This window comes from Zeugodacus cucurbitae, chromosome 4 (assembly GCF_028554725.1).
Source record: "Zeugodacus cucurbitae isolate PBARC_wt_2022May chromosome 4, idZeuCucr1.2, whole genome shotgun sequence".
NCBI classification, from domain to species: domain Eukaryota; kingdom Metazoa; phylum Arthropoda; class Insecta; order Diptera; family Tephritidae; genus Zeugodacus; species Zeugodacus cucurbitae.
The window spans coordinates 12808102-12835323 of NC_071669.1; the positions used below are offsets into that span (position 1 = coordinate 12808102).

Sequence of the window (27222 nt, forward strand, 5' to 3'; positions counted from 1 at the left end):
TTTCCCTCAAACCAAATTCCCTGATCTCTCATTTTAAGTTGGTAGCAGTGCGAGTTGAAGGAATTTTTGACAGAAAAGGCGGGATGCCAGAAGTAATACCGGTAAAAGTATATGACAAAATCAGTGCGAAATATAATTTTAGGGAAATACACTGATAATATTAAACTGTGTGAAACTATTTTTTTTGCTATTATTTGTTACAAATGACATCTAATATATCAAATGACATCATTATATTTAATATATTATATATTTTATGTTAATAAATTAATATATTTTGTTGCATGAATTTATAAAAAATCATGTTTTTATTTTCTTAATTATTTATATATGATATAAGTCTAATAGGGAACAGAGCATTTAAAAATAATATCTAAAAGTTAAAATACCCAAAAGTTATTTCTAAAATGCCCAATTTATTTTTTTACATAGCGGGATCATTGTCAAATGTTATAAAAAATGTGGATTTTTACAGCGCTCTCTCAGAATAAAGAGTTTCGTATCATGTCATCTTTGCTACTTTTGTCGTTCGCCTGCGCCCTGCATTTGACAATAGTGTAACCAGACCGTACGGTTCTTGACAGAAGGGATAAAAAAAGTGTTGCCGCAAACATTAATAATGAAGGGCTGTTGTAATATGTATAAGAAAACGGAAGAATAAATTGAAAACAAGATTTGAATGCAATATTTCATATGCAACTTATGTATTTAAATATATGTATAGCTCGATAAATACTACATACATATATAATTCATATTATGTATAAGATGTATGTATTTAAAAAGTTCATCTTCCGTATGCGTTCTGTAATATTTAATGTTCACAAATTTGAGCAACCCTGTTAAGCACTGACAAACTCAGCGCCGTTTATTTTTATTACAACGGCGCTTACATACGATTTCAACTTGTCAAAACGCATTGACATTAAACTGTCAATTTTCACGTGTTTACGGCTGCTACAAGTATTTTAAACATTTCTGTTAATTTATTTACTACGCTGGTATAAAATAAAATAAAAAATGGTTAAAGTCAAGAGTGAACCTATTGATCAGGATGCTTCCGTTGTTTCCGTGGGCAATGTGTCGGTCAAAGAGGAGGATACTTACGATGATAAACTAAAGTATGTGAACAGCATATCACAGCCAATGGCCTCACGTAAAATGGCCAAAAAGTGCTTTAAACTTATCAAAAAGGCAATGAAGCACAAAACTTTCCTACGTAATGGCCTAAAAGATGTGCAGACACGTTTGCGTAAAGGTGAAACTGGGTAAGTAATAGGCAAAAACTAAATTTCTTGAGACAGTTATACAAAATATTTTTTTAAAAATCGTTTTTTACTCTGAATTCCACTAATATTTTAACTTCTTCCACTTTTAGCATCTGCATCTTTGCCGGCGACGTAACACCCATTGACATTATGTGCCACTTGCCCGCCGTTTGCGAAGAGAAGGGCATTCCTTACGCTTACACACCCAGTCGCGTAGATTTGGGTGCTGCTATGGGCGTAAAACGTGGCACAGTCGCGTTGTTGGTGCGCGAACATCCAGACTACAAAGATTTATACGATGAGCTGAAGGAAGACATGGCGGGCTTAAATATACCAGTTTGAGTGCTTGAGCGGCAATGTGCAGTTGTAATAAGTCTTCTCCCATGAGGCATAAATGTAGTTTAAGCGATTTCTTACGCCTTTATAATGATAAGTTTAATTAAATAAGAGACTGTAAAAAAAATAAAATTTGTCGTTTGATTTTTTGGAAAGATATTATAGTATATGTACGCGGTATGGTACCAGTTATGCTTCGCATAAAATAAAATGCCTTCTTTGGTTGTCCCTGTGGGATCTTTTTTATTTGCGTATTCGCTGATTTTTTCACTTTTGCTTAAATTTTTTTATAATTATTTTTTTTACTAAAATTACAGAAATCCATATAAATAGTATTTTGTAGCTATACTTAATTCTTGTTATTTTTCTTTATATCTTTTTTTAAGTAAATACTTTATATTATAATTAATGTTATTTCTTTTCTCAATACATATTTTCATTTTTTATATTGTAATTTTTTTTCTTGCTCTAATATTTTTGCATGTACACTTTGTTTATATTTTTGTTGTTTTTTAAGTTTTTTTTTATTTATTTGCATTAGCGTTTGTATTAGTCAAAAGTTTTCATTATAGCATTTTTTTTCATTAAAAGATTCGCGTTACAGCAGCAGTTCTTGTGACTGAGCGCGCAGCAAAAATTCATACCCAACAAAACTAATTTTTTTTTTATTTTTTAATTTTTGTAACCACATTAATTTTTTTTTTTTTTTTGGAAATCAGCAGCTGATTTGTGTAAAATTTTTAGTTTCTTTAAAAGAGTTTAAAAATAAAATCCACTCGACTGCAGAGTAGATGTCTAAAATATTTTAGTATATATAAAAAAAAAACTAAAATAGCTATAATGTTGAATTCCCAATTTTGCTAATTGAGAGATTTGATGTTTTTTTTTTTTTGGAAAATTCGAATTTTTCAAAAAATTATACGAGTTCTTTTATTCCATTTTATGATTTTATTTATTGTTATAAAACAAAATTAACTTAATTTGTTAATTTTGGAATTTCAAATATTTGAATTCAATATTAATTAGTAATTAAAATTAAAAAAAATAATCATTTTCAATTCATTTGTCATAAATAAATATAATTGAATTATTTTTTGTTAATTTTTAGATTTGAATTCAATAGCAACTATTTATTAAAATATTTAAAAAAATAATAATTTTCAATTTATTTGCCATAAATAAATAAATATAATTTATGGAACTTCAATTAAAATAATTTATATTCGAATCTTTGTTATTTTGAAAAAATACTTTCTGGAGTGAAAATTTTTTTATTCGAACTCTACTTTAAACAAAAAATTAATCTTTAGTAAAAAAATTTATTCAAAATGTAAAAAAAATTAAATAAAAAATATTAAAAAAAATTAATAAACATTTTATTTTTAATTTTATGTAAAAAAAATAATAAAAAATTTATTTTTATATTTTGCTCAAATTTAACCTTCAAAATTTATTTCAAAATTTTATTTTTGTAGTTTATGAAAAAAGAATTAATAAAAATTTTATTTTTATATTTTATGTAAAAACAATTAATTAAAAATAAATTTTTGCTCAAATTTAACCTCGAAAATTTATTTAAAAATTTTATTTTTATAGTTTATGAAAAAAGAATTAATAAAAATTTCATTTTTATATTTTATGCAAAAAAAAAAATAATAAAAATTTTATTTTTATATTTTATGTAAAAAAAATAATAAAAAATTTATTTTTATATTTTGCTCAAATTGAACCTTCAAAATTTATTTAAAAATTTTATTTTTATAGTTAATGAAAAAAGAGTTTTAAAAACTTAATTTTATATTTTATGTAAAAAAAATTAATTAAAAATTAATTTTAGCTCAAATTTAACCTCCAAAATTTATTTAAAATTTTATTTTTATATTTTATGTAAAAAAAAATTAATTTGGCTCAAATTTAACCTCAAAAATTTATTTAAAAGTCTGAAATATCCCTGCAGTCATTAACTAATTAAAAAAATCCAAAAAATATTTTTCTCAAGCCAATTAGCGTTTGCCATAATTTAACTTTTGTACGCCTAAAATCATGCTTGCAGCATGCCATGTTTACCAAGCCTTCCTGCCATGCGCAGACGCATTTCACTTTTTATTAATTTTATTTTTTTAACCATTTTCTTTTTGTTTTAAAATATTTTCTTTTTATTATATTCACTTTTTTGTTTAATATTTATATTTTATGTTTTTTGTAATTACTTTAAGCAAATGACAATAATTTTAAAAATCGTTTAAATTGTTGCTGTATTTTTCAACTTTAATAATAATAATAATAATAATAAGAGTTTTACTTGTTTATAATTAATTTTAATTAATTAATTAAGCATAATGTAAGAAATAGTAATAAGGAGCGCATTTTATAAGAATAAGAATAAGAATAATAGTAATATAATATATGTAATAAACATGTAAAAAATCATAAATTGTAGTTGTAATGTGTATTTTTTGTTTTAAATTTAATTCTAATTATAAGCAATGCATATGTTGTTGTTAGTGTTGTTGCTACATGTATGTATGTATATATGTATATATGTGTGTATGTGTATTACGTAAATATAATATTTATAAGAGAATTAAATTGTTTGTATGTCTAGAGTGTGTGTGTTTATGTGTGATTTTCGCTTAAAACGTAACGTTCGCGGCATATTTAAAAATTAAGAAATTATTAATTAAACAGTACATTTATAATTTATATATTTATGTAGAACATAGTTTTTTCTTTTTCTTTTTCATTTTTTTTTTTGTTTTTGTTGCATTAAAAGTAGTTGTAATTTCATATTTAAATATATAAATTTCGCGCCAAGAACCTACACAATTTTTTTTTTGATTTTTTTCTTTGTTGTAACTTTTACAAATTGAAATTAAACAATAATTTGCAATGCAATTTAATTTAATTTAATTTTCTTTTAATTCAATACAATTTTTTTTTTACACAATTATGTTTTTATTCACTTTTTTGTTTTTGTTTTTGTTTTTCTTGCTTGAAAATGTTTATGAAAATTTATGCTAAACTTAGTTTTAATCATATATATATATGCATATGTATAAATTTTACAGCAGTTTTATGTTTGCTTTTTTGTTTTTGTTTTTGTTTTTTTTTTTTGTGTTTAAGTGTTAAATTTATTTTTGTTTTTGCAGTTTTTTTTCTGTGTTTTAATTTTTTGTTTTCTTTTACATTTTTTTGTTTTTAGTAATTTTTTGTTTTGTTTCTTTTTCACTTACTGTTTTCTTCATTTATAACTACTTTTATATATATTCATATTCAAGTGACGACACGTTAAAAACTTACATGTATGTATGTATTTATTAATATATATATATACATATATATGTATGTATGCACGTAAAACGTTATTTATTATTCATATTTAATTTTAATGTATTTTAATATACTTGCATTAGTGTTTATATATTTTCTGCTCCTATTTGTAGGCTTATTATTAATTTTAAACATTAATTTTTGTTTTTTTTTGTTTTATATTACACACTTAGCGTTTTTGTTATCTATTTGCTACATACATACATATTTTGCAAAGGTTTTTTTGTTTGAAATTGTTTTGCGCTACAACTAAGAAATTTCGAAAGTTTTTGTGTTCACCACTTTTTACATTTTTTTTGGATTTTTTTTTAATTTTTCTGTTTTTTATGAAATTATTTTCTATATCATATACATGTTGTTTATGTTTTTTTTTTGCGATTGCTGAGAAGATTATTTGCAAATAAATACTAAATTATATTTTGATTTAAAAAAAAATTAAATTAATTATAAATTAAATACATATTTTTTGCAGTTTTTTACACAATTTTGCGGCTTTGCAATTTTGTTTACTTAATTAGTGCTTACTCTCCATTTGTTGCATATAATTGTAGGCAAGGCAGGCGTAGACGTTAAGCGGTTGTCAAAGGTTGCAGTTGTTTTTAAGTTTGAGGTTATGTTTGATACACATAATTTTTCTAAATAATAATTATAATTTATTAAAAAAGAAAGTAATAATAATTATAACGAAAAATGAAGTTTCAGTTTAAAAAATTGCGGTTAAATTTAACTTAAAGAATATAAAAAACAAAAAAAAAATAACTGAAATGTGTTAAATATACATATGTACATATGAATTTATTAACATATGCTTGAGATCATAAAGGAAACTTTTAGATTTGAGAGAAAAATAAAATGCAGAAAGAAATATTATTAAAAATAAATAAAAAAAAAATATTTTAAATAAATATTATTATAATAAAAAACAAAATTAAAAAAAAAATAAAAAAGATAATTAAAAAAAATTAAAAAACAAAATTAAAAAAAAAAATAAAAAACAAAATTAAAAAAAAAAAATAAAAAAAATTGAAAAAAACAAATAAAAAAATATTAAAACAAAATATTTAAAAAAAAAAATTAAATGTAAAAAATATTTAAAAAAAAAATTTAAATAAAAGTAATATTAAAAATAAACAAATTATGAAATTAAACTAAATTTAATTTACAGAGGCAAAAATAATATTATTTGAAGATAATCATTTTTAAATGTAAAAAAATAGTATTTAAAAAAATTAAAAAAAACAATATGCAAAAAAATAGTATTAAAAAAATATAAAAATAAAATATTAAAAAATAAAATATTATAAAAAAAAATATTCCAAAAAGAAAAATTATTAAAAATAAAAGAAATATTGAAATTAAACTAAATTTACTGTGAAGTGAATATTTTTTTAATAAATTAATTTAACGAAAAATTACTTTACAGAGGCAAAAAAAAAAGAGTTTTTGGAGCGGATAATATTTTTTAATATAATTAATGTAAATGTGGATTTCTTGCTGAGGATATTAAAAAAGCGTGACCATATTTTTTGCAAAAAAAAAATATTAATTTTGAAAAAAAAAATATTAATTTTGAAAAAAAAATATTAATTTTGAAAAAAAAAAATAATTTTGAGGAAAAATCTTAATTTTGGAAAAAAAAAATTTTGAAAAAATATTAATTTTGAAAAAAATTTTAATTAAAAAAAAAAAATATTAATTTTGAAAAAAATTTTAATTTTGAAAAAAAATTATTAATTTTGAAAAAAATTTTAATTTTGAAAAAAAAAATATTAATTTTGAAAAAAAAAAAATTAATTTTGAAAAAAAATTATTAATTTTGAAAAAAAAATTTTATTTTGAAAAAAATATTAATTTTGAAAAAAAAAAATATTAATTTCGAAAAAAAAAAATTACAGAATAAATTAAAATTTAAACAAATTAGAAAAAGTATTACTATTTAATATTATTATAGAGCATAAAAACATTAATATTTAATTTAATTTAAAAATAATACTTTATTTGATATAAAAATATTAATATTTTAGGATGCCAAGAACTAAAAAAATATCGAATTTTCTATAATATTTTTATATACTTTAAACTATTAAACTGATGTTTATTGAACTCAAAGCAAATAATATTCGCTTTAACACTGGATAGATAAAAAAAAAAAATTTATAAAAAAAATTAATAAAAGAAGTACATGCATTTGCTTCAAATCTATTTTTTTGAAAGATTTTTAAAATAATTTTTTTCAATTTTTTAAGTTTTCTTAAAGAACTTTTTTTTTTTAATTTTAATTTTTTTTTTTAATTTTAATTTTTTTTTTTAATTTTTAAATAAAAGAAATATATATTTTGTAATCAATTTTATCAACTTTTTTTGATTTTTTTTAAAGAATTTTTTTTTTAATTTTCAATATTTATTTTTTATTTTAATTTTTTTTTTTAATTTTTAAATAAAAAAAATACATGCACATACATTTGAAGCAAACTATAAAATTTTTATGTTTGAAGATTTTTTATCAATTTTTTTAGATTTTTTAAAGAATTTTTTTTTTTAATTTTCAATATTTATTTTTTATTTTAATTTTTTTTTTTAATTTTTGGAAAAAAAAATACATGCACATACATTTGAAGCAAACTATAAAATTTTATGTTTGAAGATTTTTTATCAATTTTTTTACATTTTTTAAAGAATTTTAAAATTTTTTCTTTGAAATTTTCAATATTTATTTTTTATTTTGATTTAATTTTTTTTTTAATATTTTTTTTTTTCGTTTTTAATTTTTAAATTAAAGATATACATGCTATTTGAGGCTAATTTAAATATATTTTTAAGACTTTTTTAAATTAATTTTTATAAATTTTTAAGATTTTTTTTATAAATAATTTTAAAGATTTTTTAATATTTTTTTTTAAGTTTTTTTTTGAAATTTTCGATATTTATATTTTAATTTATTTTATTTTTTTAAATAATTTTTTTCTTTTTTAATTTTTAAATAAAATTTTTGCTCTTTTGGCATACCGTTTAAAAAATATTAAAATTACAAAAAAAAATAATAATTTTTTATGAAAAAAGAAAGAAAATATACCAAATTTTTTTATTAAATAAATTCTACTCATTAAAAAAAAAAGAAAACAATCAAACCAAACAATTAAATTCACTCAACTATTAATCAAAGTGTCAACATAACCGTTTACGCAGCCTTGCGCTACCTCCAACTGTAGCCAGTCAGCCCACGCCAACGTCTACAACTTAAAATGCTTATACACACATCCTCATGTAAGCGCAACTGTGCATTTGCGTGCTGTCACCGCATTAAATTAATGTAAATGTTTACTTAATTATCGCACATTCAATACATATACATGCATACGCTATTATATATTTATATATATGTATTATACTATGTATATTTTCAGATTAATTATAAAGTTATAAATACATCAATATATATATATGTATCTGCACGTATATACATATACAAGTTTATATATATAAAAGTCAACATGCACTGCCGTAGACAAACTCAAATGGAGCGTGCTGCGTAGAAGGCTACAGAGCCTACGTTAAACTTTCTTCTTCACTGCGATTCGAAATGCTCCGCTCCGCAAGAATTTGCATGCTTTTTGCTACAATTTAATTTTTTTCTTTCAATATTTACTCAGTTTTTTTTTAATTCTTTTCTTTGTTGTTATTATTATTATTCATTCAAGTATATAATGTATATATATATATTTATATTTATAATATGTAATATTTTAAACTATAAACTAGGCATTATTATTTATATATTTATATGCAAAAAATTTGGGCGCGCGCGTGCCTTGTTAAGCGGCAAAGGCGTCAGTGCGTTGCTCGTAAGTGGTGTCTCCAGTGCTGCGCCACAGCGCTAACAGTACTATGCATGAACGTACAGTTACTTACAAAATGTACTTAAAAAAAAAACTCGAATCATTCAAAAAAAAAAAAAAAAAAAAGTCTGTCTTCCAAACAATTTCACGCTTCCTATGCTAATATTGGCTTTCTTTACAATTAAATTAAATTAATGCATAACTTAATACTCGCGTTCTTCAAAAAACGCGACAAACTAAACTTAAAATTAATAATAATAAAAAAAATTACATATACAATAATTATAGCAAAATTGGTGTGAAAAGGCGGGAAGACAATGAGCTTGGCATGCGGCAAGCAAATATTGAAGACTGTGAGGGTGGTGATGGCTTGAGTAGCATGAATATAAAAAAAAACACAAAAAAAATGAAATGAGGACCATTTTTTCTGCAAATGAGGTTATGAGGCATGCTGATAAGGTGGGGCAAGTAGCCGGAAGTAATTTAGAAAATTTTTAGAAAATAATACCTAAATTTCTTTCAAAAAAATTGCGTAAAAGTGCGAAAAAGCCAAACCATTTGCATAAAATTTGATAATTCACAAATTATAGGGATATTCGAGGTTTAAAAATATTTAAATATTTAAAAAATGCATGAGTTAAAAAAATTTTTTTTTGAGGTTAGGTAAACATAAATTGGTAATTTGGCAGAAATAGCAACTGAAATGCATATTACGTCTAATAGATGTGCTTTTAAAATTATAATCAAGGTTGTAAGCACTTTATATTGGCGATTAAGCGAAATATTTTGAGGTTAGGTACAGGCATTTCGTATGAATGACGCTTAAAATGTGTAAAATCATTTTAAATTTTTTAGGAGATGCCGAGAATATTATTTACGCACTTAAATTTTACAAATTTCGAAAAAAATAAGTATTCCTAATAGAATACCAAAATCACTTATGTGTGTTTTACCACAAAATTTACCACTATTGCGCCGCAAAAACAATAATTTAACATGCCACATTCAAAAGTATTTAAAGTCAGCTACTTTTGGTTGACAGCTAAGTTGGCAGTTGCTGCGTGTACCACAAGCCAAAATAAGCACAATACCTCATTAACGTTAAATATAACTGCACATTCTGCGTTTAATTGTCACCAACCAAGCACTAGAGCACGGCAAAAATGTATATTTTTAAACCATACAACGCACGCACTGACTGCCGGCGCTTATTTTTGGCACAACGCGCCCACAACACTATTACATCATCATTACCTCGTCGTCGTCGTCTATGCTGTGCAACGTATGCAACGCTTACGGCGTTAACTTTGCACACAAAAACAAGTCACAAACCACACAAAAACCATGCGTATATAAGAAATTCACCACACTACTACCACTAGCACATATCGAAATGTAACCGAAGTCATTGACGGCAGCAAAACTTATTGGAAATAATTATAGAATCCATTTGTGCCTTGACCCAACTCACGTATGGCGGCAAAGAGGTCCTTCTCCACTTCAACACCACCACCACCAGCAGTGGCATTACCACTGCCGGCGCCGGCAACACCAACACCGCTACCCGGTGCAGCGCTTGTAGGCGGCTCGACGTGATGGCCGCCGGTTGGATGATGATGATGGAAATTATTGTGTTGTTGTTGTTGCTGCATGGCGTGATGTTGCTGTTGTTGTTGCTGATGATGATGCTGCTGTTGCTGTTGATGGTGTTGTTGTTGCTGTTGATGTTGTTGCTGCTGCTGCTGTTGTTGTTGTTGTTGCTGATGATGTTGTCCTTGACTAAGCACAGCCGCGTATGTGGTGTTGTTGCGACTATCGGCGTTGTTGTTGTGGTAATGCGCCTGATGATTATTCGTAAGCGTTGCATCATTAGCGCCGCCACCCACATTGCCACCACCACCACCTGTACCCATTTGATGGTCGCGCATAAACAAATCCAGTTCGTATTTTTTTGCTGTCGCTGCCGAGGAGCCGTAAATGTCATAATTGTTAAACATCTTCTGAAACGAACTAGTGTTGCTATTGCCACCTGCATTTTGTTGTTGTTGTTGTGTCGGTTGTGGTGGGTGTTGTTGTTCCAAACCAGTGGTCGTTGTAATTGTATTATTGGGCATTGAAGTGGTTGGTGCCGAACTTGTTGTTGCATTCGTTTGGAATAGCGCTTCGATTAGGTTGCTTGCGCTCGTATTCAAACCGGCCAATATGTCAGTGGTGCCACCTGTGAGTATGTTGTCAGGCGGTGGCAAGAGATGTCCACTGGTATTACTACCGCCGCCTGTCGTCGTATGTGCGCCCACACTGTTGTAGCTGTTGTTGTGATTGCTGCTGTGGCTGTGGTTTTGACTGCCGCCGCTGATGCTGTTGCTCAAACTGTTGTTCAAACTGCCGTTACCCATGGCCTGACGTCGATAGAGCGGTACGCTCGAGCCGCCACTGAGTATGCTGTCATCGCCGCCGAGCAAGTAATCCTTGCTGTTCAATAAGGAATCTAGAGGAATAAAAAATAGATTAGCATTATGGACTGAAAAATTCGACATTTGTGATAATTTATAATTGATACGTTATTAAAGTTTATATTTCAATGAAAAAGTAAAAAAAAAAAAATAATAATTTCGAAAATTCGAACTTAATTCGAAATTCAAAAGAAATTATATTTAAACAGTATAAAGTTTGTATTGCATTGAAAAAGTAAAAACATCGAATTTCGAAAATTCGAATATATTTCGAAATTCATAAAATTTACTTTTTTTCATAATCAAACACAGCTTGTGTGCTGTGAAGCATTGAAAATATTCGAACTCGAATTTTGGAAATATACCCAATAATACCAAATCTTTAACCAAAATCTATTTAAATATTATTTAAGTTAAAAAATAATAAATATTATTTAAGTTAAAAAATAATAATTTCGAATATTCGAACTCGAATTTCGAAAATATATCCAAATTAATGAACCAAATTATATTTAAATATTATTTAAGTAAAATTATAAATTTCGAATTTTCGAACTCGAATTTCGAAAATATACCAAATATGAACTAAAATAATGAAATAATAACGTCGAATCAACTTCCGAAAGTTTTTTTCTATCTGAATAATAATAAAAATCAAAGTATACTCACTTCCTCCCAAGAAACTGCCACCCACCGGTGGCTGCTGCTGCTGTGACGGCGGCTGACCCAGCATATGCTGTGGTTGTTGTTGCTGCTGATGTTGCATGGGCGCGAACATTGGACCCTTTTGCATGTTATTCAATAGCGGCTGCTGCAAAGCGGAAACTAAAATATTTCCACCACCCAAATCACCACCGCCGGCGCCACCACCTCCACCTAAGCCTGGGAACAATTTCATTTGCTGTTGCGGCGGTACCGCTTCATGGCCGCCTAAACCACCGGACGCCGATGTGTTCGTGCTGACTAAAGACGAAGCTGAAGTGTTGGACGCAAGCAGAAAGTCACCACCATTCATTAGATTGTTACTGTTGCCGCCACGGTTGCCCGTATTGCTGAAGAGATTGCGCAATATTGGCTGAGCATTGCTGCCATTCAGCAATGTATTGAAAGCCAAATCGATTTGTTGGTTAAAGTTGATGCCATCCAGTGGCGGTGTCTCGTCTGTGGGCGGTGGCAATAGCGATGGTGGTGGTGGCGGCTGCTGTGGTCCCTGCTGATTACCCAAGGCTGCCAAGGGATTCATCGGATAGGAGTGATGCATGCCGCCGCCTATCAAGCTGTTGCGCTGCTGCTGCTGCTGTTGTTGCTGCTGCATTGGTGGTTGCGGTCCCACACCGGCGTTGCCGCCCATCAAAGCGGGCAGCATATATTGCTGCATGAGATCGCGCGGCAGCAATTGATTTATGTTGAGGTGCGGCGGCGGTGGTGGCGGTTGCATTTGTGGACCACGCGCATTCATCTGTTGGGCATGTTGCTGTTGCTGCTGCTGCTGTTGTTGCTGATTCAGCATATTAAGCACTTGTCCGAGTCCTTCGGTGAATTTGTTCACCGCCTCTTGACCGTGCGTCTCAAGCAGCTTTATGCACCACTTGTACTGCGAGTCCTTCGGCTCGAAGGCCATGTCATAGATGCTCATATTGGGTGGCAGTAGTGCGGCATACTCTTGCGGCTGTGGAAAACGTTGCGCTGACGGCGATTGTTGTTTGTTGTTGCCTGGTGTTGGCGGTTGCAGCGCGCCCGGTGGCTGAAAGAGATTATTCGCGCCACCATTGTTGCCTCCTCCACCGCCACCACCTAAATTCAACGGCGGCATATGCACATTATTGAGAAACTGAAAGTCCTTGTTGTCCTTGCCCAGCGCTGAGATGTTATTCACACCACCGCCGGCACCACCAAAAAAGTTGTTAGCTGATGGCGGTGCGCCCGCTTGTCCGGCGCCGCCCTGACCGCGTTGCATATACGGATCGAGTGGACTGATTGGTCCGTTCGGCATGCCACCACCCAAATTACGTTGGTTCAACAACTGCAGTTGACTGGGCGGTGGCGGCGGTGCATTATTGCCGACGTACGCGCCAAAGGTGCCATGTGGCAGTGGCGGCTGTTGTTGTGGTCCACCTGGCGCGGCATGTGGCCCGTAAGCCTTCTTCGCCAAGTAACCCATATCATTGGAGTTCGCGCGCAGCTGTTGCGCATTCGGCGGCGGTGGCTGTAGCGGTACACTCCCACCACGCATACCCGCCGCCGTTTGTTGTTGTTGCGCGTTTGGTGGCGGCGGACCCATTTGCCTTACGCCACCGCCGCCGCTCACACTGTTCGGTGGCGGTTGCGGTGGCATTTGCTGTTGCTTATTCGGCAGTGCGCTCCATGGATTCGATTGCGGCGGTGGTCCCCACAGGCTGGCGTTCGGGTTCTGCGATTGTGGTCCCTGTGCGCCGGGTGGTGGATAGTTGCCGCCAGCACCGCTGCCAGGTGGTCCACCACGCAGTTGCTGTTGCGCTTGTTGCCATGGCATGTACTGCGCGGCAAATTGCGATGGCGCGCCGCCTGTGCCTGGCGGCGGTGGCTGATTCAAATGTACAGCGGAAGGTGGCGGCGGTGGTCCACGCATGTTGTATTGTTGTCCCAGCGGTCCCGGTGGTGGTGGTCCTGGCTGTTGCTGCGGTCCACCCGGCTGATGTGGTCCTAACGCGCGCATATTCATGTGATTTGGCCCGTGTGTGGGGCCAGGGAAGTGATGCCCACCAGCGCCGCCTTTGCCCGACACCATGCTCTGATTCATCATAGCCGCAGCTGCGGCGGCGGCATTGTAAGCGGCCATCTGCATTTGTACTTGTTGTTGATGTGTGGCCGCGGCAGCCATGGCGGCATGATGTGGTTGCATTTGAGCACCGCCTGGACCACCGCCGCCTCCAACAGCGGCAGCCGCAGCCAACATGCCCGCGGCGTGCGGTGGCAATGGTCCGCCTGCATGATGTGGTCCCGCGCCGGGATGCGGCCCACCGTGGTGATTGCTAACATTGGCGGCGGCGGCGCCCATCAAGTACATGGCTGTTTGATCGCGCAAATACGCTTCCGGTTGCATGGCGCGCGGTATGAATTCGGGAGCCAATGGATTTAACACATAGCCGCGCTTCAGCTCCACACCGTCCAATTGCGAACGCAAGTACGACCATGTTATGCCGAATAAGGACTTGTTCTCATCACATATTTCGATGAAGCGCTCCCACACCTTGCGACAACGTCCTATGGAACAGAGCGCCACTGGATCACCGACAACAGCGACCAAGCTCTGTGCGCGTGTAATCGCTGTATTCAAGAGCTTGGAGTTACTCAAGAAACCATAATCGGCATCCTCCGCGGGCAATGCGCCCATACCGCCCATTCCCGGGTGCATACCCTGTCCCATCATAGCGTTGATCATTTGTGGCAAGCAAGTGGCGCGCGTTCGCACAGTGGAGAGGAAGACAGCGCGAAATTGTTTGCCCTGCACATTCAGCACACGTTCCACTGAGATGCCACCCATGCGGCGCTTGCGTAACTCCGAACGTATGCGAAACACTTGATCGGCATAGGGTGTCATTATGCCGATGCTGGCATCATTCACTTTACCCCAAGCAACGGGCCACTTGCGTCGTAACTCCGAAACTCGTTCCACCACCTCGTACACCTCGGCATTGTTGTAAAACGCCGTTGAATTCTTATCCTGCACATCTTCACCACGTGTGGTGAAAAATGTGAGCGGATAGAAACGTTCGTGTCGCGGTTGCTTGCCGGAAGCAATTAATTTTTGCTCATAAAATAATTCCGATGTAAATTTGATGATCGCCTCGTGTGCGCGATAGTTTTCACACAGCAATATTTTACACGGGAAATTCGAAGGATAATGATCGTACAGTCGTTCCAGCAACGAAATGTGTAATTTACGTTCCTTTGCAAAGGCGGAGAAGAGTTCGGGACTCATTTGCATGTGATCACCGGCCAGTACAATGCGCGTGCTGTCATTGGCGAGCGCCAGCGGCATTATCGCCTCACATTCCATAGCCTGTGCGGCTTCGTCAAGAAAGATGTGTGTGAAGTAACCTTTGGGTAGACCCAGATTGGCCAATTCCATGGATATACTTAGTGTAACCACCACAATTCGATGTTTTTTGATGTCCTCGACGGTGGGTCGACGGAAATTTCCAGCGCCGTCCGTTATGCAGTACTACAAGGGATGGAAAAAGAGTTGCAGAATGTTAAGAGTTTTGGAGTGTGAGGAAAGTGAAAATGTGACAATTGCTGCAGTAATATATATGGAACGTTTAGAGGACAAAGAAACATCCTACTTCAACGGGATTTGACTAATTTTTTGGTGTTAAGGCTAGTCCTATATGTATTTATTGGAAATTGTGTAAGAGTTATAACAATATCCTGAGACCAATTGAGCTCCTCATTACAATCCCGGCATGACCTCCTTGCATGCCCCCTAAACCCCACTTATCTAAAACCCCTTTCCATCTGGTCCGACCCTATCGAAGCAGCTCGTTTCCTGGGCCTCCCGTTAGATGGCTTCAATGACTGGCAATTAATTTGGGCTTACCGGTTCGAACAGGTTTGGGTAACCGCTACAACAACAACAACTGATTGAGCTCATCGGTTGGGACTTTTGAACATTTGGCAACCATAACCCCGTAAGTGTCAACAAGATATAGTTAAATGTAGCTCAAGAAATCTTATCTAAATCTGTTTTGGAGCAATAGAAGGGTAATTGTCATCAAAGCCATCTAACGGTAAAACTAAGAATGGTTTCAACGGAAAATGGGTTTTTAATGAAAGGGGTTTCGAATAATAGGGCTGAGTGAGGGAACAAAGAGGTAATCAGTATCAAGTGGGCTTTCTTTACATGGATAACATGGTCTGGGTCAAATTTACATGGATTATTCTGGATTCTTGAGGCAAATTGACTAAAATTTCTAAAGAAAATCGTCAAATAGAACTTTTGTAGGATCTTTAGAGAGTGAGCTCCGAAATTTTAGAAGGGTACAAAAGAAATGTTATGCTATTTATCAGACCAAAACTAGAAACGAACTGCTGTAATGGTTATAAAATGAAATATTTCGAGCTCGACATCGCAAGACTAAATAGTCTTCCATTTTTATTCTTATTGAACGCATCCATAGAGGCAACCAAACTCACCTTCTGCACTACGCTGTTCACCGTGGCCACCCAACGTTTGTGGTAGTAGACACGCAATGGTGTGGCCTCCTCCAGACCCTGCTCAATCCATGGATGTAGATACTCCTTGATATACAAATCAGCCGCAGAATTCGAATGTGTACAAATGAGAATCTTCGCTTCAGGCTGCGTTAAGAGCTGTTTGATTGCTTGCGCCAGCGTATATGTTTTACCCGTACCGAAAGGACCAATCAACAAAATAGGCGGTAATTTGATGCCCAGTGATGTGGTGATCGCATTTACCGCTTCGCGTTGCTTCGCATTCAGCTTCGGTTCACATGCGTCGGACCATTGTTTTTTCGGTGTCCATGGGATGTTCGGTTCGATTTCGGTGGCAGGAAATATGATTTTGAAATCGGTTATTTTATCAACTGCATTATGCCATTCACAGTAGGGCAAACGATTCAATTGGAATTGTATGTCGACCTCGATTTCGGTATCAGCCTTCAAGGACATGCCGTCCACACATTTGGCAGATAATTTGAGATAAATTACATTTTTGCCCTTATCCTCAATGGTCGCTTCGTAGACATTACGTTTGCGTTCCTTTAACGCATGCAATTCGTCCGGTGCGCTAATGTAAACGCTCGAGCAATTCGAAAGTATTAAACGACCAGCCGAAGTGTCTTCGGAAATGTCTTTCCCGAGACGCATTAGCGCGAATAATTCGCCCGTCAACGAGAATTTCGCCGTACTGGTGGCCATACCAGCTGGTGTCAGTATATAGTTTGAGGTTACAGTCAATTTGGTGCGCACATTGTAGCGTGCGATTTGCTCGTAACGTGCTATCTCCTCCACATACAACAGTTCGTGTATGCGCGAACGGTAGTTATGTTGCGTCAGACGTTTTTCAACAATTGTCGATTGTGTTAGCGTAAAGGTTTGCGCACGTGGGCAAGGATAACGTTCGAGCATCTCTTTTTCATGCTTCAAATCATTCAGATAGGCTTCAGTCTTCAGGTGTGTACCAATGGTTGTCTCGAATTTCACTAAATTCGTATTGGAAACATCCCAACGCGTCACCGAACTGTTAATAATGTCGCGTTTGATCTCCTCAATGCGCTCAGCATCACCCACAGGCACCACGTCGACACAAAGCTGCTGCACCAGCAACGGTTCGGCGCCCAAATCGAAGCATACCGTTTGTCGGAATGTGCCATAGATGTCTGTGTGGAATTCTATGGTCACTTTATGCTCTAACATTGGAGTTTGCGCATCGGTTGAGAGATTCGCAAGCGCTGAAGACAGCGTTGTATCGTTGAACTCGCTTGTTGGCGGCTTCGTTGCATCTTTTTCTATTGATGACGCCTTGTAAGTGTTTGAGACCCATTCTTGATTGGATTTAAGATCGTAAACGGGCGCTGCGCCATCCACTTTAATGCCGGTGATGGCATAGTGATTGCGATGCGCATCTTGCAACAATGCAACTGCACGCAACACACGCGACGACTTCAGCACGAAAATCCACTCACGTTTCGAGCTCTTCGAACTGATGCTCGTTACTAGCTCCTGCTCGCAACGCACTTCAACGCCGTCCACTTTTTCGCACATTATGCGTTCGGGCGCGGTCGCTTGTATCCAACGATCTAATATTTGCTCGGTGTATGATTTGCCGTAGAGCTCTTTTTCGCTGGCCTTTTGCAGACGCATGCGACGGTATTCGAAACGTTCTTTCCACTCGTTTAGCTCGTCGGGACCGTGTGCCTCCACGCATTGATTGCCATAGTGGCATGTCTGTGATTCCTGGTATGCCTCGCACAGCGTGTAAGAGTCCAAAGTGAAGCCGCGAGGTGGTGGCCGCCACTTCCAGTCGCGTCCTGAAAAACAAAACGTGAAAAAAATAAATATTAAATTAATGAAACTTTTTTTTAGGTTAGTAGTACAATAAAATTACCCTCATACGACATAATAACATTTTGATGACTTTCCGTCTGGCAATGTTGTCGCAACTCGTTACGTGTCTCAAAACTAATAGCACAGTAGGAACAGTAGGTGGCATTGTCATTATCGTCGACGGCGCCTCCAGCAGTTGTTATGCCATGCTTGCCGCCCGTCACTTTAATCGCGGCCAACAAATCGGTTGTCTTTTGCAATATTGTTGTGGAACTGCCACTTCCACTACTGCTACTGCTACTTATACTACTGCTGCCACCACCACTACCAATAGAGCCATTATGCTGGCCAGGGCCAATATTATTGCAAGCGCTATTGTTGCTATTACCGCGTCCATCGCCACCACCACCACCACGTTCGCTGACGCCTTCACGTGTCTTTTTCAGTCCCTTGTTACTCAGCAATTTGCTGTATTTGTCCAACGGCAGATTATTGGTAGCCCAATGGTCGAGTTTGGTGTCCAATATGGACATTTCGTCTTCAAGCCGTGACTGTGAGATCTTCTGTGTGGACTTGTGCCCATTTATCATTTGTATGATGGATTTGTAACGTTCCAATGTTTTGGAAATGTCTAAAAAACTTTGATGACCATTCAGCTCGCCAATCCACTCGCGCAGCAGCTGCTCAGCTTCCTGTTAATGAAAAAAATTAATATTTAATAGTTGGATCCACATTTATTGTGTGTTACTTACAGTATATTTTTTCAGCTTACAAAGCGCATGCACGAGCCAACGGCGCGCACGTGATACACTCGCCAGACAATCCGCCGACTGATCGGCAAGCAACGCCAGCACTTTACGCGCATCGGCAAGGCACTGCTCATAGCGGCTCAGTTCCAGCATGCATTCGCAGCGGCCCAAAAGGCAAGCGATTTGTCGATCTTTTTGCGAACGCGCCAATGCTGTCGTATTGCTATTGGCGGCGTTATTACTGTTGGCGGAGACAATAGTGGTGGCGGTAACAGCTGCAGTGATTTGCTCTAAGATTTGGTCGTAGAGCGAAACGGCACGCGACCAGTTGCGCCGCCTCACCATATCGTGTGCTTGCATTTCTTTCTCGGTCATTTTTTCTTCTTAACGTACTTGTTAGAGTAATTATAATTAGGTTTTTGTTTTTGATTTTTTTATCGTTTTTTTTTGTTTTTGTTTTTTTTTTTATTTTTTTTTTGGTAGTGTAATTCTTATTGTGCACTGTTGGGTATTAAGAGTAATATGGTTGTAACTGTTGCGTTATTATACAAATCTATTTTACAAAGTTGTTAAACTAATTGTTGTCGGATTAATTATTAAATTCTGATGCTGCTTCCATTTCTTACTTAATTACGACATCTTGAAATGCTTACTTTTAAACTGTAAAGATAAGAAGAAATGCAATTTTAATAAATATATATTCAATGTTGTAACTAGCAAACTCTTAATCATAGTATAAAATATGTAAATTATTCTTATTTGTCCTTTTTTATGCAACGTGTTTACACATTGTCATTGAAAACTTCAAGGCACATTTTGGACTATAAAATTGTATTTTTGTATTTCATAGCAACAACTTCACGCAGGCCGGCACACTGACGGTCACATACATTTTCAATAAAGCGTTGAGCAAATGCGGAACGTTTAATGGTGAAATACGCACTTATTTGCGCCCACTCAGCTGGTGTCCAGGTCGTAGTTTATTATGCACACACTTTTCCAACAAATGAAATTCATGTACACCGTTTTCTTTTTCATATTTCACCATAAGTATAATTTAACACACTTTAACACATTTGTTTTGCTTAAGCCTGTACAAATTCTTATTATATATACATATATATTTTCACTTAAACCCATGGATTGTTATGAGTTTAACTTCAGGACTTAATTGTAGTGATTAATTATATTTTATTGTGTACACACAGTATATTGTACTTTTCTATCGACACACTAAACTTTTGCATATTTTTACTTATGATCACCATTTCGCTGTCTATTTGATAGCATGCATATTTAGCTCTACCATCATTTTTATTTCACTTTGTTGGGGCATTCGTTGTGGTTATTGTTTTTTTTTTATTGAATTCTTCTTTTATATATTTGTTGATTTGCCTTTTTTGTTTTTCTTTTCCAACCAGACGATTTCTCCATTTACTTCATTTCTAGTTTTTTGTGCCCTCCTGCTCACACCCTTGCCGCATACGGCTCTCATCTGTGCTTACGGTAGTATTTCGCAGCTCTTTTTTCGTCTGAACATTTTTTCTCGTTCACTTCTGCAAGGCGACCTTATTTTCACTATTTCAATAAATTTTCACCTTTTCTTGTTATATTTTCCATACATTTTATTTAACACATTTCCAAATATGTTTTCTGCACAATTTTGTGTATTTATAACATATTTTCTAATCAAATAATTAAAGATTATTCCATACCGTCTTCTATGGTTGAATAAATTCGTAGCAGTCGTTCGGTGTCGTGTGCGAAACAGAATGCTACCAGATGTGAAGAAAAACATTTTAGACACGCTATCGATATAATTAATATAAATTCGCAGAATACCACAATACAAGAAAATACTTTTAAACTGATATATTCAGGTAATAACACCTTTTAATTGCTTAACCGACATTAGAAACTAAAGATTATTATGAAATGTCATATGTATGCAAACCTACCAATAGTGATGAATTCGGAGCCTTTTGAACTAAAATATATTTTGTTTAAGCGAAAACAATACTTTGGAGCGCTTTCCACGAGTTGAAGCTATAATTTAAGTAATAAACTGATGCGTAAACAAAATAACTATCGACTTTCTCTTTTGGCAATACTGTAGAATTACCCATAACATCTGGTAGCACTCTTTTATACGAAAGAATGTGCGGCATAGATAAAATGAAATAAATTGTGCGAAATGGCAATCGTTGCAAACCGGAGAATCATTCTCCTCTTTCTGATATTTCATTTTTATGGGACTTTTATCAATGCGTTTTTTGTAAGACAAAACGATATCTGAAGCATAGGTTTAGCATATGTAATTAACTATTTACCAATTTAATTTCCACACTTATAAACACTGTAATAGTAATCCGTTTTCTTTCCGGCACATTTTTCTTACACACACACAATTTTTTCACACAGCTTTGGAGCCGCTCAAATTACAGCTGCCAATTATTTTTTCGTATTATACATACACGTAACACATTTTGTACAATATCTTCTAAATTTTCAAGCGGAAAACATTCATTCTTGCCATGCTTACCTTTTTAACTCAAAGAAATCGCTTTTATAACATATTTTTACATTTTTATTAAATGAAACAAATTGGAAATATCTACTACAAAAAGTGAACGCGCAGCACATAGAAAGAAGAGTGTTGCCATACTCTTTTAGACTACATAAACCGTTTAGAAACAGCACACATATATACACTTTTGTAAATAGCTTAAATTAAACGATATTATATTATGCATACACTTTTATTATTACGTTAATTTTTAATTATTACACTAAAATGTTAACGCAAATAATAGCACACAATTATTATTTAATAATAAATCTAACGGTTTAATTTTACTGGCAACCACCGCTTGCTGTTGTAATTGGCTGCAGCTGTCAATGTTTGCTTGAACAGCTGTCAATGCTTTTCCGCTCTTTCTGTTTTCCCCTGATTGCAGATTTTATTTTGGGTTTCATATTCGTAGCTAACTGTCAAATGTTAGCATAACATAGTTAAGGGGAAATGTAGGGGACGACTTTGCGCTTTTTGTTTTGATGGCGATTTCGTTGCTAAAGACAGAGTTGTTATTCACAGAGTTTTGTTTTTACAATATTAATCTGATTGGAACAATCTAATAAGAATTTTTGAATTTTATTAAATTATTTTTAGGACAGATTATTGTTTACACGTAAATTATATAATTTATATTGTTTATATACGTTATATTGTTAATTTTAGCATAAATAAAAATTATTTATTGTCTTTCCGTACACCTCTTTGTAACGTACCTCAAAGGTAATTGAAAAGAAATGTCAACAAGCTGTTAACTGTCAGTATTTGGCGGGTTTTTATAATTAATATTCATCCTTTTTGTGTTTTCTCTCAAAATATTCTAGATGTAAATTAGAAAGTTGTTAAAATGTGAAATGAAATTTAATATTGTGTTTTTGTGTGCGCCTTTTTCTAGACAATTCCACTTTTCGCTGTTTGTGGTAACCCAAATAACGGTAAGTGCCGTCAACTGCAATAAAACAATTTCCAGCATTTTACTTATACACAACTACCACAATTATTTATATTTGTTTTATTCTATTTATTTGTTAATCATTTTTATAAATGGATCTGGAAGGTAATATTTAAATTTAAAATATAAATTAAATAACATTACCAACACTTTGTATAACTAGACAATGCCTCACCAATTACACCCTTCACACCGATCACTATACGAGATTGTAGCTTAGATTTTGACGCCGACAACAGTGATGTCGATCCTGACGACAATTGCACACTTACACCCTTGCTACGTCGTTTAAATACAGTACAAACGATATTAACACCAAAATCAATGCTACGCGCTGCAGCAAAATCACCAGCCGTAACTCCAACAATAATTAACGGACGACTTGCGCCACCTCAATTGCAACCGCACTATAGTAAATCGCCACAACGACGTGGTTCACCATTGGCTGGTTTTCGACGTTTGCGTTCACCGCGTACATCCGCGGTACTTGGTAGTCGCTCCACACATCTTGAGGTGCCGACGCAACGTAATGTTACTGCAGCAAATATCGCTGGTTGTAGCGCTAGAAATAATTCAACAGTTAAAAATTTAGCTGAACGTCGTCATTGTCGGAAATTAGCTTTAAAGGAGTTGCAACGGCGCTATGCCGTACCATTTGAGGTGCATGTTGTACCGAAACCACTAAGCCCTAGGGTTGGTTATCTGTTGCGGCGCGTAGGTATGATAAAATATAGATCGATATTTCAAATGGAAGAAGTAGACTATGTGGTATTCTGTACATTGAGTGAAGGAGATTTACAGCAACTGGGCATTGCTAATGCCGATGATCGGGGCGAGATATTTAAGGCGGTGCTGATGGCAGATGTGCTAATTAGAGATTGGTTGTGAGCGTATATGCCGCGTTGTATTGATTATATGAGTAAAATTAAGTGTTTCCAAATGTTGTGTTATGTGTTATGTTCTCAAAAGTGTTTGTTTTAGAAAATTTGTTTAGAAATAATTAGTCAATTAATAGCGAAGTAATAATGACAACAAATTAAAAAAGAAATGTGTTTGTTATAGCAAAAAATATGAGTTAAGCAGTTCTTCGTTTAAATGTAATGATTGTGAATGAGAAAAAAGTGGTTTCATCGGCTGCAGGGTCAGCTATGAAGTGTCTAAAATTTAATCTAATAAATCGGTTACAATGTTGAGTTAATAAAGCTTTTTCATAGGTCCAAAGACAATACCAGATTTAAAAAAAAACGACTTTTCCGATGTTGTGTTCGTAAATTGCCAGCAATTGGTTGTGAAATGCTGCAACCTTTTTTTTTCAAGGTCATTGTAATCACATTTTTATGTTTTCAATTCTAAATGCGTACATTTCAACGAATTTCATCAGAATATCAAATAAATTATTTCATTTTATTTAAATACATTACAAAATCCAATTAGTTCGTGACATCAAAATCTCTAATTCGCATTCGGATTGAATTTTTTACCTTGTCATTGACTCCTTTCTGAAATAACAAAAACAACAATCAAAGCAAAATTACAAATGCAATAATTACAAAAATAAAGCAACAAAAACAACATCTAAGTACAAAAGTAAATATATATTCTGTGTGTGTGTGTTTTATTTACTTTGGTGTGAGCAACTGTATGGCGTCAGCGAATCTGGCGGATTTAAATCCAGCCAGACTGGATTCAGCAAACATTGTGTAAAACTTGTTCTACACGCTCTTGTGATTTTGTTAATATAAAAACATTTTTTTTTTTCAATTATTTTTTCTTTTCTTAATTTATTTTTCTTAATTTTTTTTTTAATTTGAATTTGATTCTTTGTTCTATCGATCGATCGTTTGAGCAGCGCGTATGGTTATAATTAAAAAATTTACAGCGGCATAAATAAACAAATTAAAGAACGAGTTATTGAAAGTTGCGAGACGAAATAAAAGTGCTAATAAAAAATAAATTAAAAAAAAAAAATTGTAAAAAATAGCGTAAAGCAAGAAATAAAAGCAAAACAAAAGCGAATCAATAATTCTAATGTATTTGAAATGCGCAAACATAGAAAATAAAATATAAACAAAATTCGAAAAAACTTGTTTCGGAGTTTTTTGAACTTTTCGCATTGCTGTTCTTCTTTAGGCCTAGAGCTATAAATGTTTTATGCTAATTGGTTATCATTTTTAATAAATTAATAATTCCAACAACGCTAAAGAATCGCAGAATTATATGAAATTTTGAGAATAAACGGCGTTACAGTTGTTGCTTTGTTTCATAAGTTGGTGTCGGTTTGAAATACAAGTGGAGATAAAATCGTCTCTTACAGTGGAAGATTTTTTTGTTCTCCTTTGACCGTCATTGCTAACGCGCAACATTCTTCAATATTTCTCGTCATCATCTCTCAGTAGCTCCACGATTGTTCTCTCGTTCCGATTTCATAACCATGAGCATGATTTCTATTCATTAAATATTGTGAAAACGACTTGCCTTACCAACATTTTATTTAGAATTAAACCTCTCGTACACATTTTTTCCAATCAGGAAGGAATGATCTACTGAACTCAGCCCACAACCCTTCAATACCCATATAGTTTGTTCTACTGTTAATGGAACTTCCTGATAGTCATTTGCTTTCCATTTACAAAAACTAGTTCCAAACTGAGCTTTCCTTGTGTTACTTGACGTTGGTCGATTTTTTGTTCTTCCACAGTTCATATACGACCTAGAAACCCTGCCTTCCAATATCAAAGTTCTGGATTTGATTTTTTAAGAGGGATCTGGTGCTGTAAGCAATCAAGTTTCGGCCTTAAGTGCCTTGGAGACGATCAAATAATTGCGTCAAACAACACATATGTGTTAGTGATGTTCAATCATGTGTTGCCCGCAAACGTTCAAATTAACACGTCAAACATCAGTTTAGTTTTGAGCTCGTAACGAACGGTCATCATGTCATCGTCGGATGATGATGATCTATTATTGGCATGTGCTGCAATTCTTATGAAAAAAAAATTCTCAATTTTTGTATTATTTTATATTATTTAGTTTATTTTATTATATTTGATTTTACTTTATTTTATTTTATTATTTTAATTTATTTTATTATTTTATTTTATTTTCTTTTATTTATTTATTTTATTTATTTTATTTTATTTTTTTAATTTTATTTAATTTAATTTAATTTAAGTTAATTTAATTTAATTTAATTTAATTTAATTTATTTATTTTATTTTATTTTTTTGTTTATTTTATTTTATTTTATTTTATTTTATATTGTTTTATATTATTTTATTTTATTTTATTTTATTTAATTTTTTTATTTTATTTTTTTTTTATTTTATTTTATTTATTTTTTTATTTTATTTTTATTTAATTTAATTTATTTATTTTATTTTATTATTTATTTTATTATATTTTTTTTTATTTTATTTTATATTATTTTATTATTTATTTTTTATTTTATTTTATTTTTTTTATTTTATTTTATTTTTTTTATTTTATTTTATTTTATTTTTATTTTATTTTATTTTTTCCGCTTCGCTTTACTTCACATATCTATGTCCTCTCAGCTTGAAATCTTCCCTGCAAATGAGCTCATGCTTGTCAAACATGAGTGGAGACGATCAAATTATCGTCCGTCAAATAGAAATATCAAAAATTTTTGATTTTCATCAAACAGAGCCGACAACAGGTCGGTGTAGCGTTCGTGTAGCCGACGAGAGCCGACGACACCAACACACTTAAAGTGTTTGACGCAATTATTTGATCGTCTCCAAGGCACTTTAGTTAAGTTGATCAGCGTAAGTTACTTACCAGAAGATTCGTATATTTCTTGTGAGTCGAACTAAAGTCATCAAAAGAACCGTGTTATTAATCGTATTTCTTGATGTCAGACTCTGTTTTGTGAAGTCTTCATCAGCAGGAATGAGGTACCTTTGCCCTCATTAGCAGCCCTTTTATGCCTCTTTATACCTCCGGCTGAGCACCTACACAATGAGGTCCATATGCTTTCGTAGAAATCATCCCTTCAGTCACCAACTGGAAGCCGAGCCACCTTCCAGAACCATCAAGATTACATTCCTAAAATACGTCGACGAATTTCATCCGACCGGATTTCGGATGCGATAGACTTACGACAAGCACTGAACGCCATTCACAGGGGTGCCATTAACATCTTCATCGACTCGTTCCCCATGAATGGCTTACAAAACACCACTCATCGCAGACACAGAGCTCGAGTTGCCTCGCGAAAATAGAGTGAACCTCGAGCAACTACGTTCTGGACGGGGCCCCGACATACTCAATATACACATGGCTTGAATTAATCCTACTCATCTAATACCCTTTACCTTTGGTCCGACCCTATGGAAACAGCTCGATTCCTGGGCCTCCCTTGACATGACTTTGCTGATAGATACCTTTCTTCCTCTTTAATGGATCAGGAACATTTCAGTATCATGTCCTCAAGTAATAGTCCCTAGTTCGTACCTAGAAGCACAACTAAACTCCCATTACAATTAGTTAACGGTTTTATAAGGGTTTTCAATCATGAACTGAATAGTGACCTAAACAGTGATGACATCTACTTTCGATTCACCATTCGTTCGATATTTCTCTGGATATTTTATCGACGAATAATTTAGTGGTACTCTCTTATACAATTTGGACTTTCTTCTGAGACCAATTTCTGAGTA

The 27222-nt window shown here is 33.6% G+C and overlaps 3 protein-coding genes across 7 annotated transcripts; 2 read left to right on the forward strand and 1 right to left on the reverse strand.

The window, feature by feature from the left end:
• Nucleotides 1-911: 911 nt before the first annotated feature.
• Nucleotides 912-1736, forward strand: LOC105210456 (H/ACA ribonucleoprotein complex subunit 2-like protein). The gene is made up of 2 exons (XM_011181440.3): nucleotides 912-1268; nucleotides 1379-1736. The coding sequence occupies exons 1-2, from the start codon at nucleotides 1021-1023 to the stop codon at nucleotides 1608-1610; spliced, it is 480 nt and encodes a 159-aa protein (XP_011179742.1). The 5' UTR covers nucleotides 912-1020; the 3' UTR covers nucleotides 1611-1736.
• A 6682-nt stretch (nucleotides 1737-8418) lies between these two features.
• On the reverse strand, nucleotides 8419-21697 carry LOC105210463 (probable helicase with zinc finger domain). Of its 5 annotated transcripts, none has more exons than XM_011181463.3 (6): nucleotides 21562-21697; nucleotides 19023-19679; nucleotides 18332-18962; nucleotides 16399-18254; nucleotides 11893-15427; nucleotides 8419-11258 (listed from the first exon to the last, which is right to left on the reverse strand). In XM_011181463.3, the coding sequence occupies exons 2-6, from the start codon at nucleotides 19392-19394 to the stop codon at nucleotides 10195-10197; spliced, it is 7458 nt and encodes a 2485-aa protein (XP_011179765.2). In that variant the 5' UTR covers nucleotides 19395-19679; nucleotides 21562-21697; the 3' UTR covers nucleotides 8419-10194. The 5 variants fall into 5 exon arrangements, with proteins under 5 accessions (XP_011179765.2, XP_054084376.1, XP_011179756.2 ...); XM_054228401.1 differs by lacking the exon at nucleotides 21562-21697 and adding an exon at nucleotides 21350-21499; XM_011181454.3 differs by lacking the exon at nucleotides 21562-21697 and adding an exon at nucleotides 20735-20826.
• Nucleotides 21698-22510: 813 nt separating this feature from the next.
• On the forward strand, nucleotides 22511-23562 carry LOC105210492 (uncharacterized). Its single transcript, XM_011181498.3, has 2 exons — nucleotides 22511-22648; nucleotides 22707-23562. Exons 1-2 carry the CDS (start codon nucleotides 22636-22638, stop codon nucleotides 23429-23431), a joined length of 738 nt encoding a protein of 245 aa, XP_011179800.2. The 5' UTR covers nucleotides 22511-22635; the 3' UTR covers nucleotides 23432-23562.
• Nucleotides 23563-27222: the final 3660 nt, after the last annotated feature.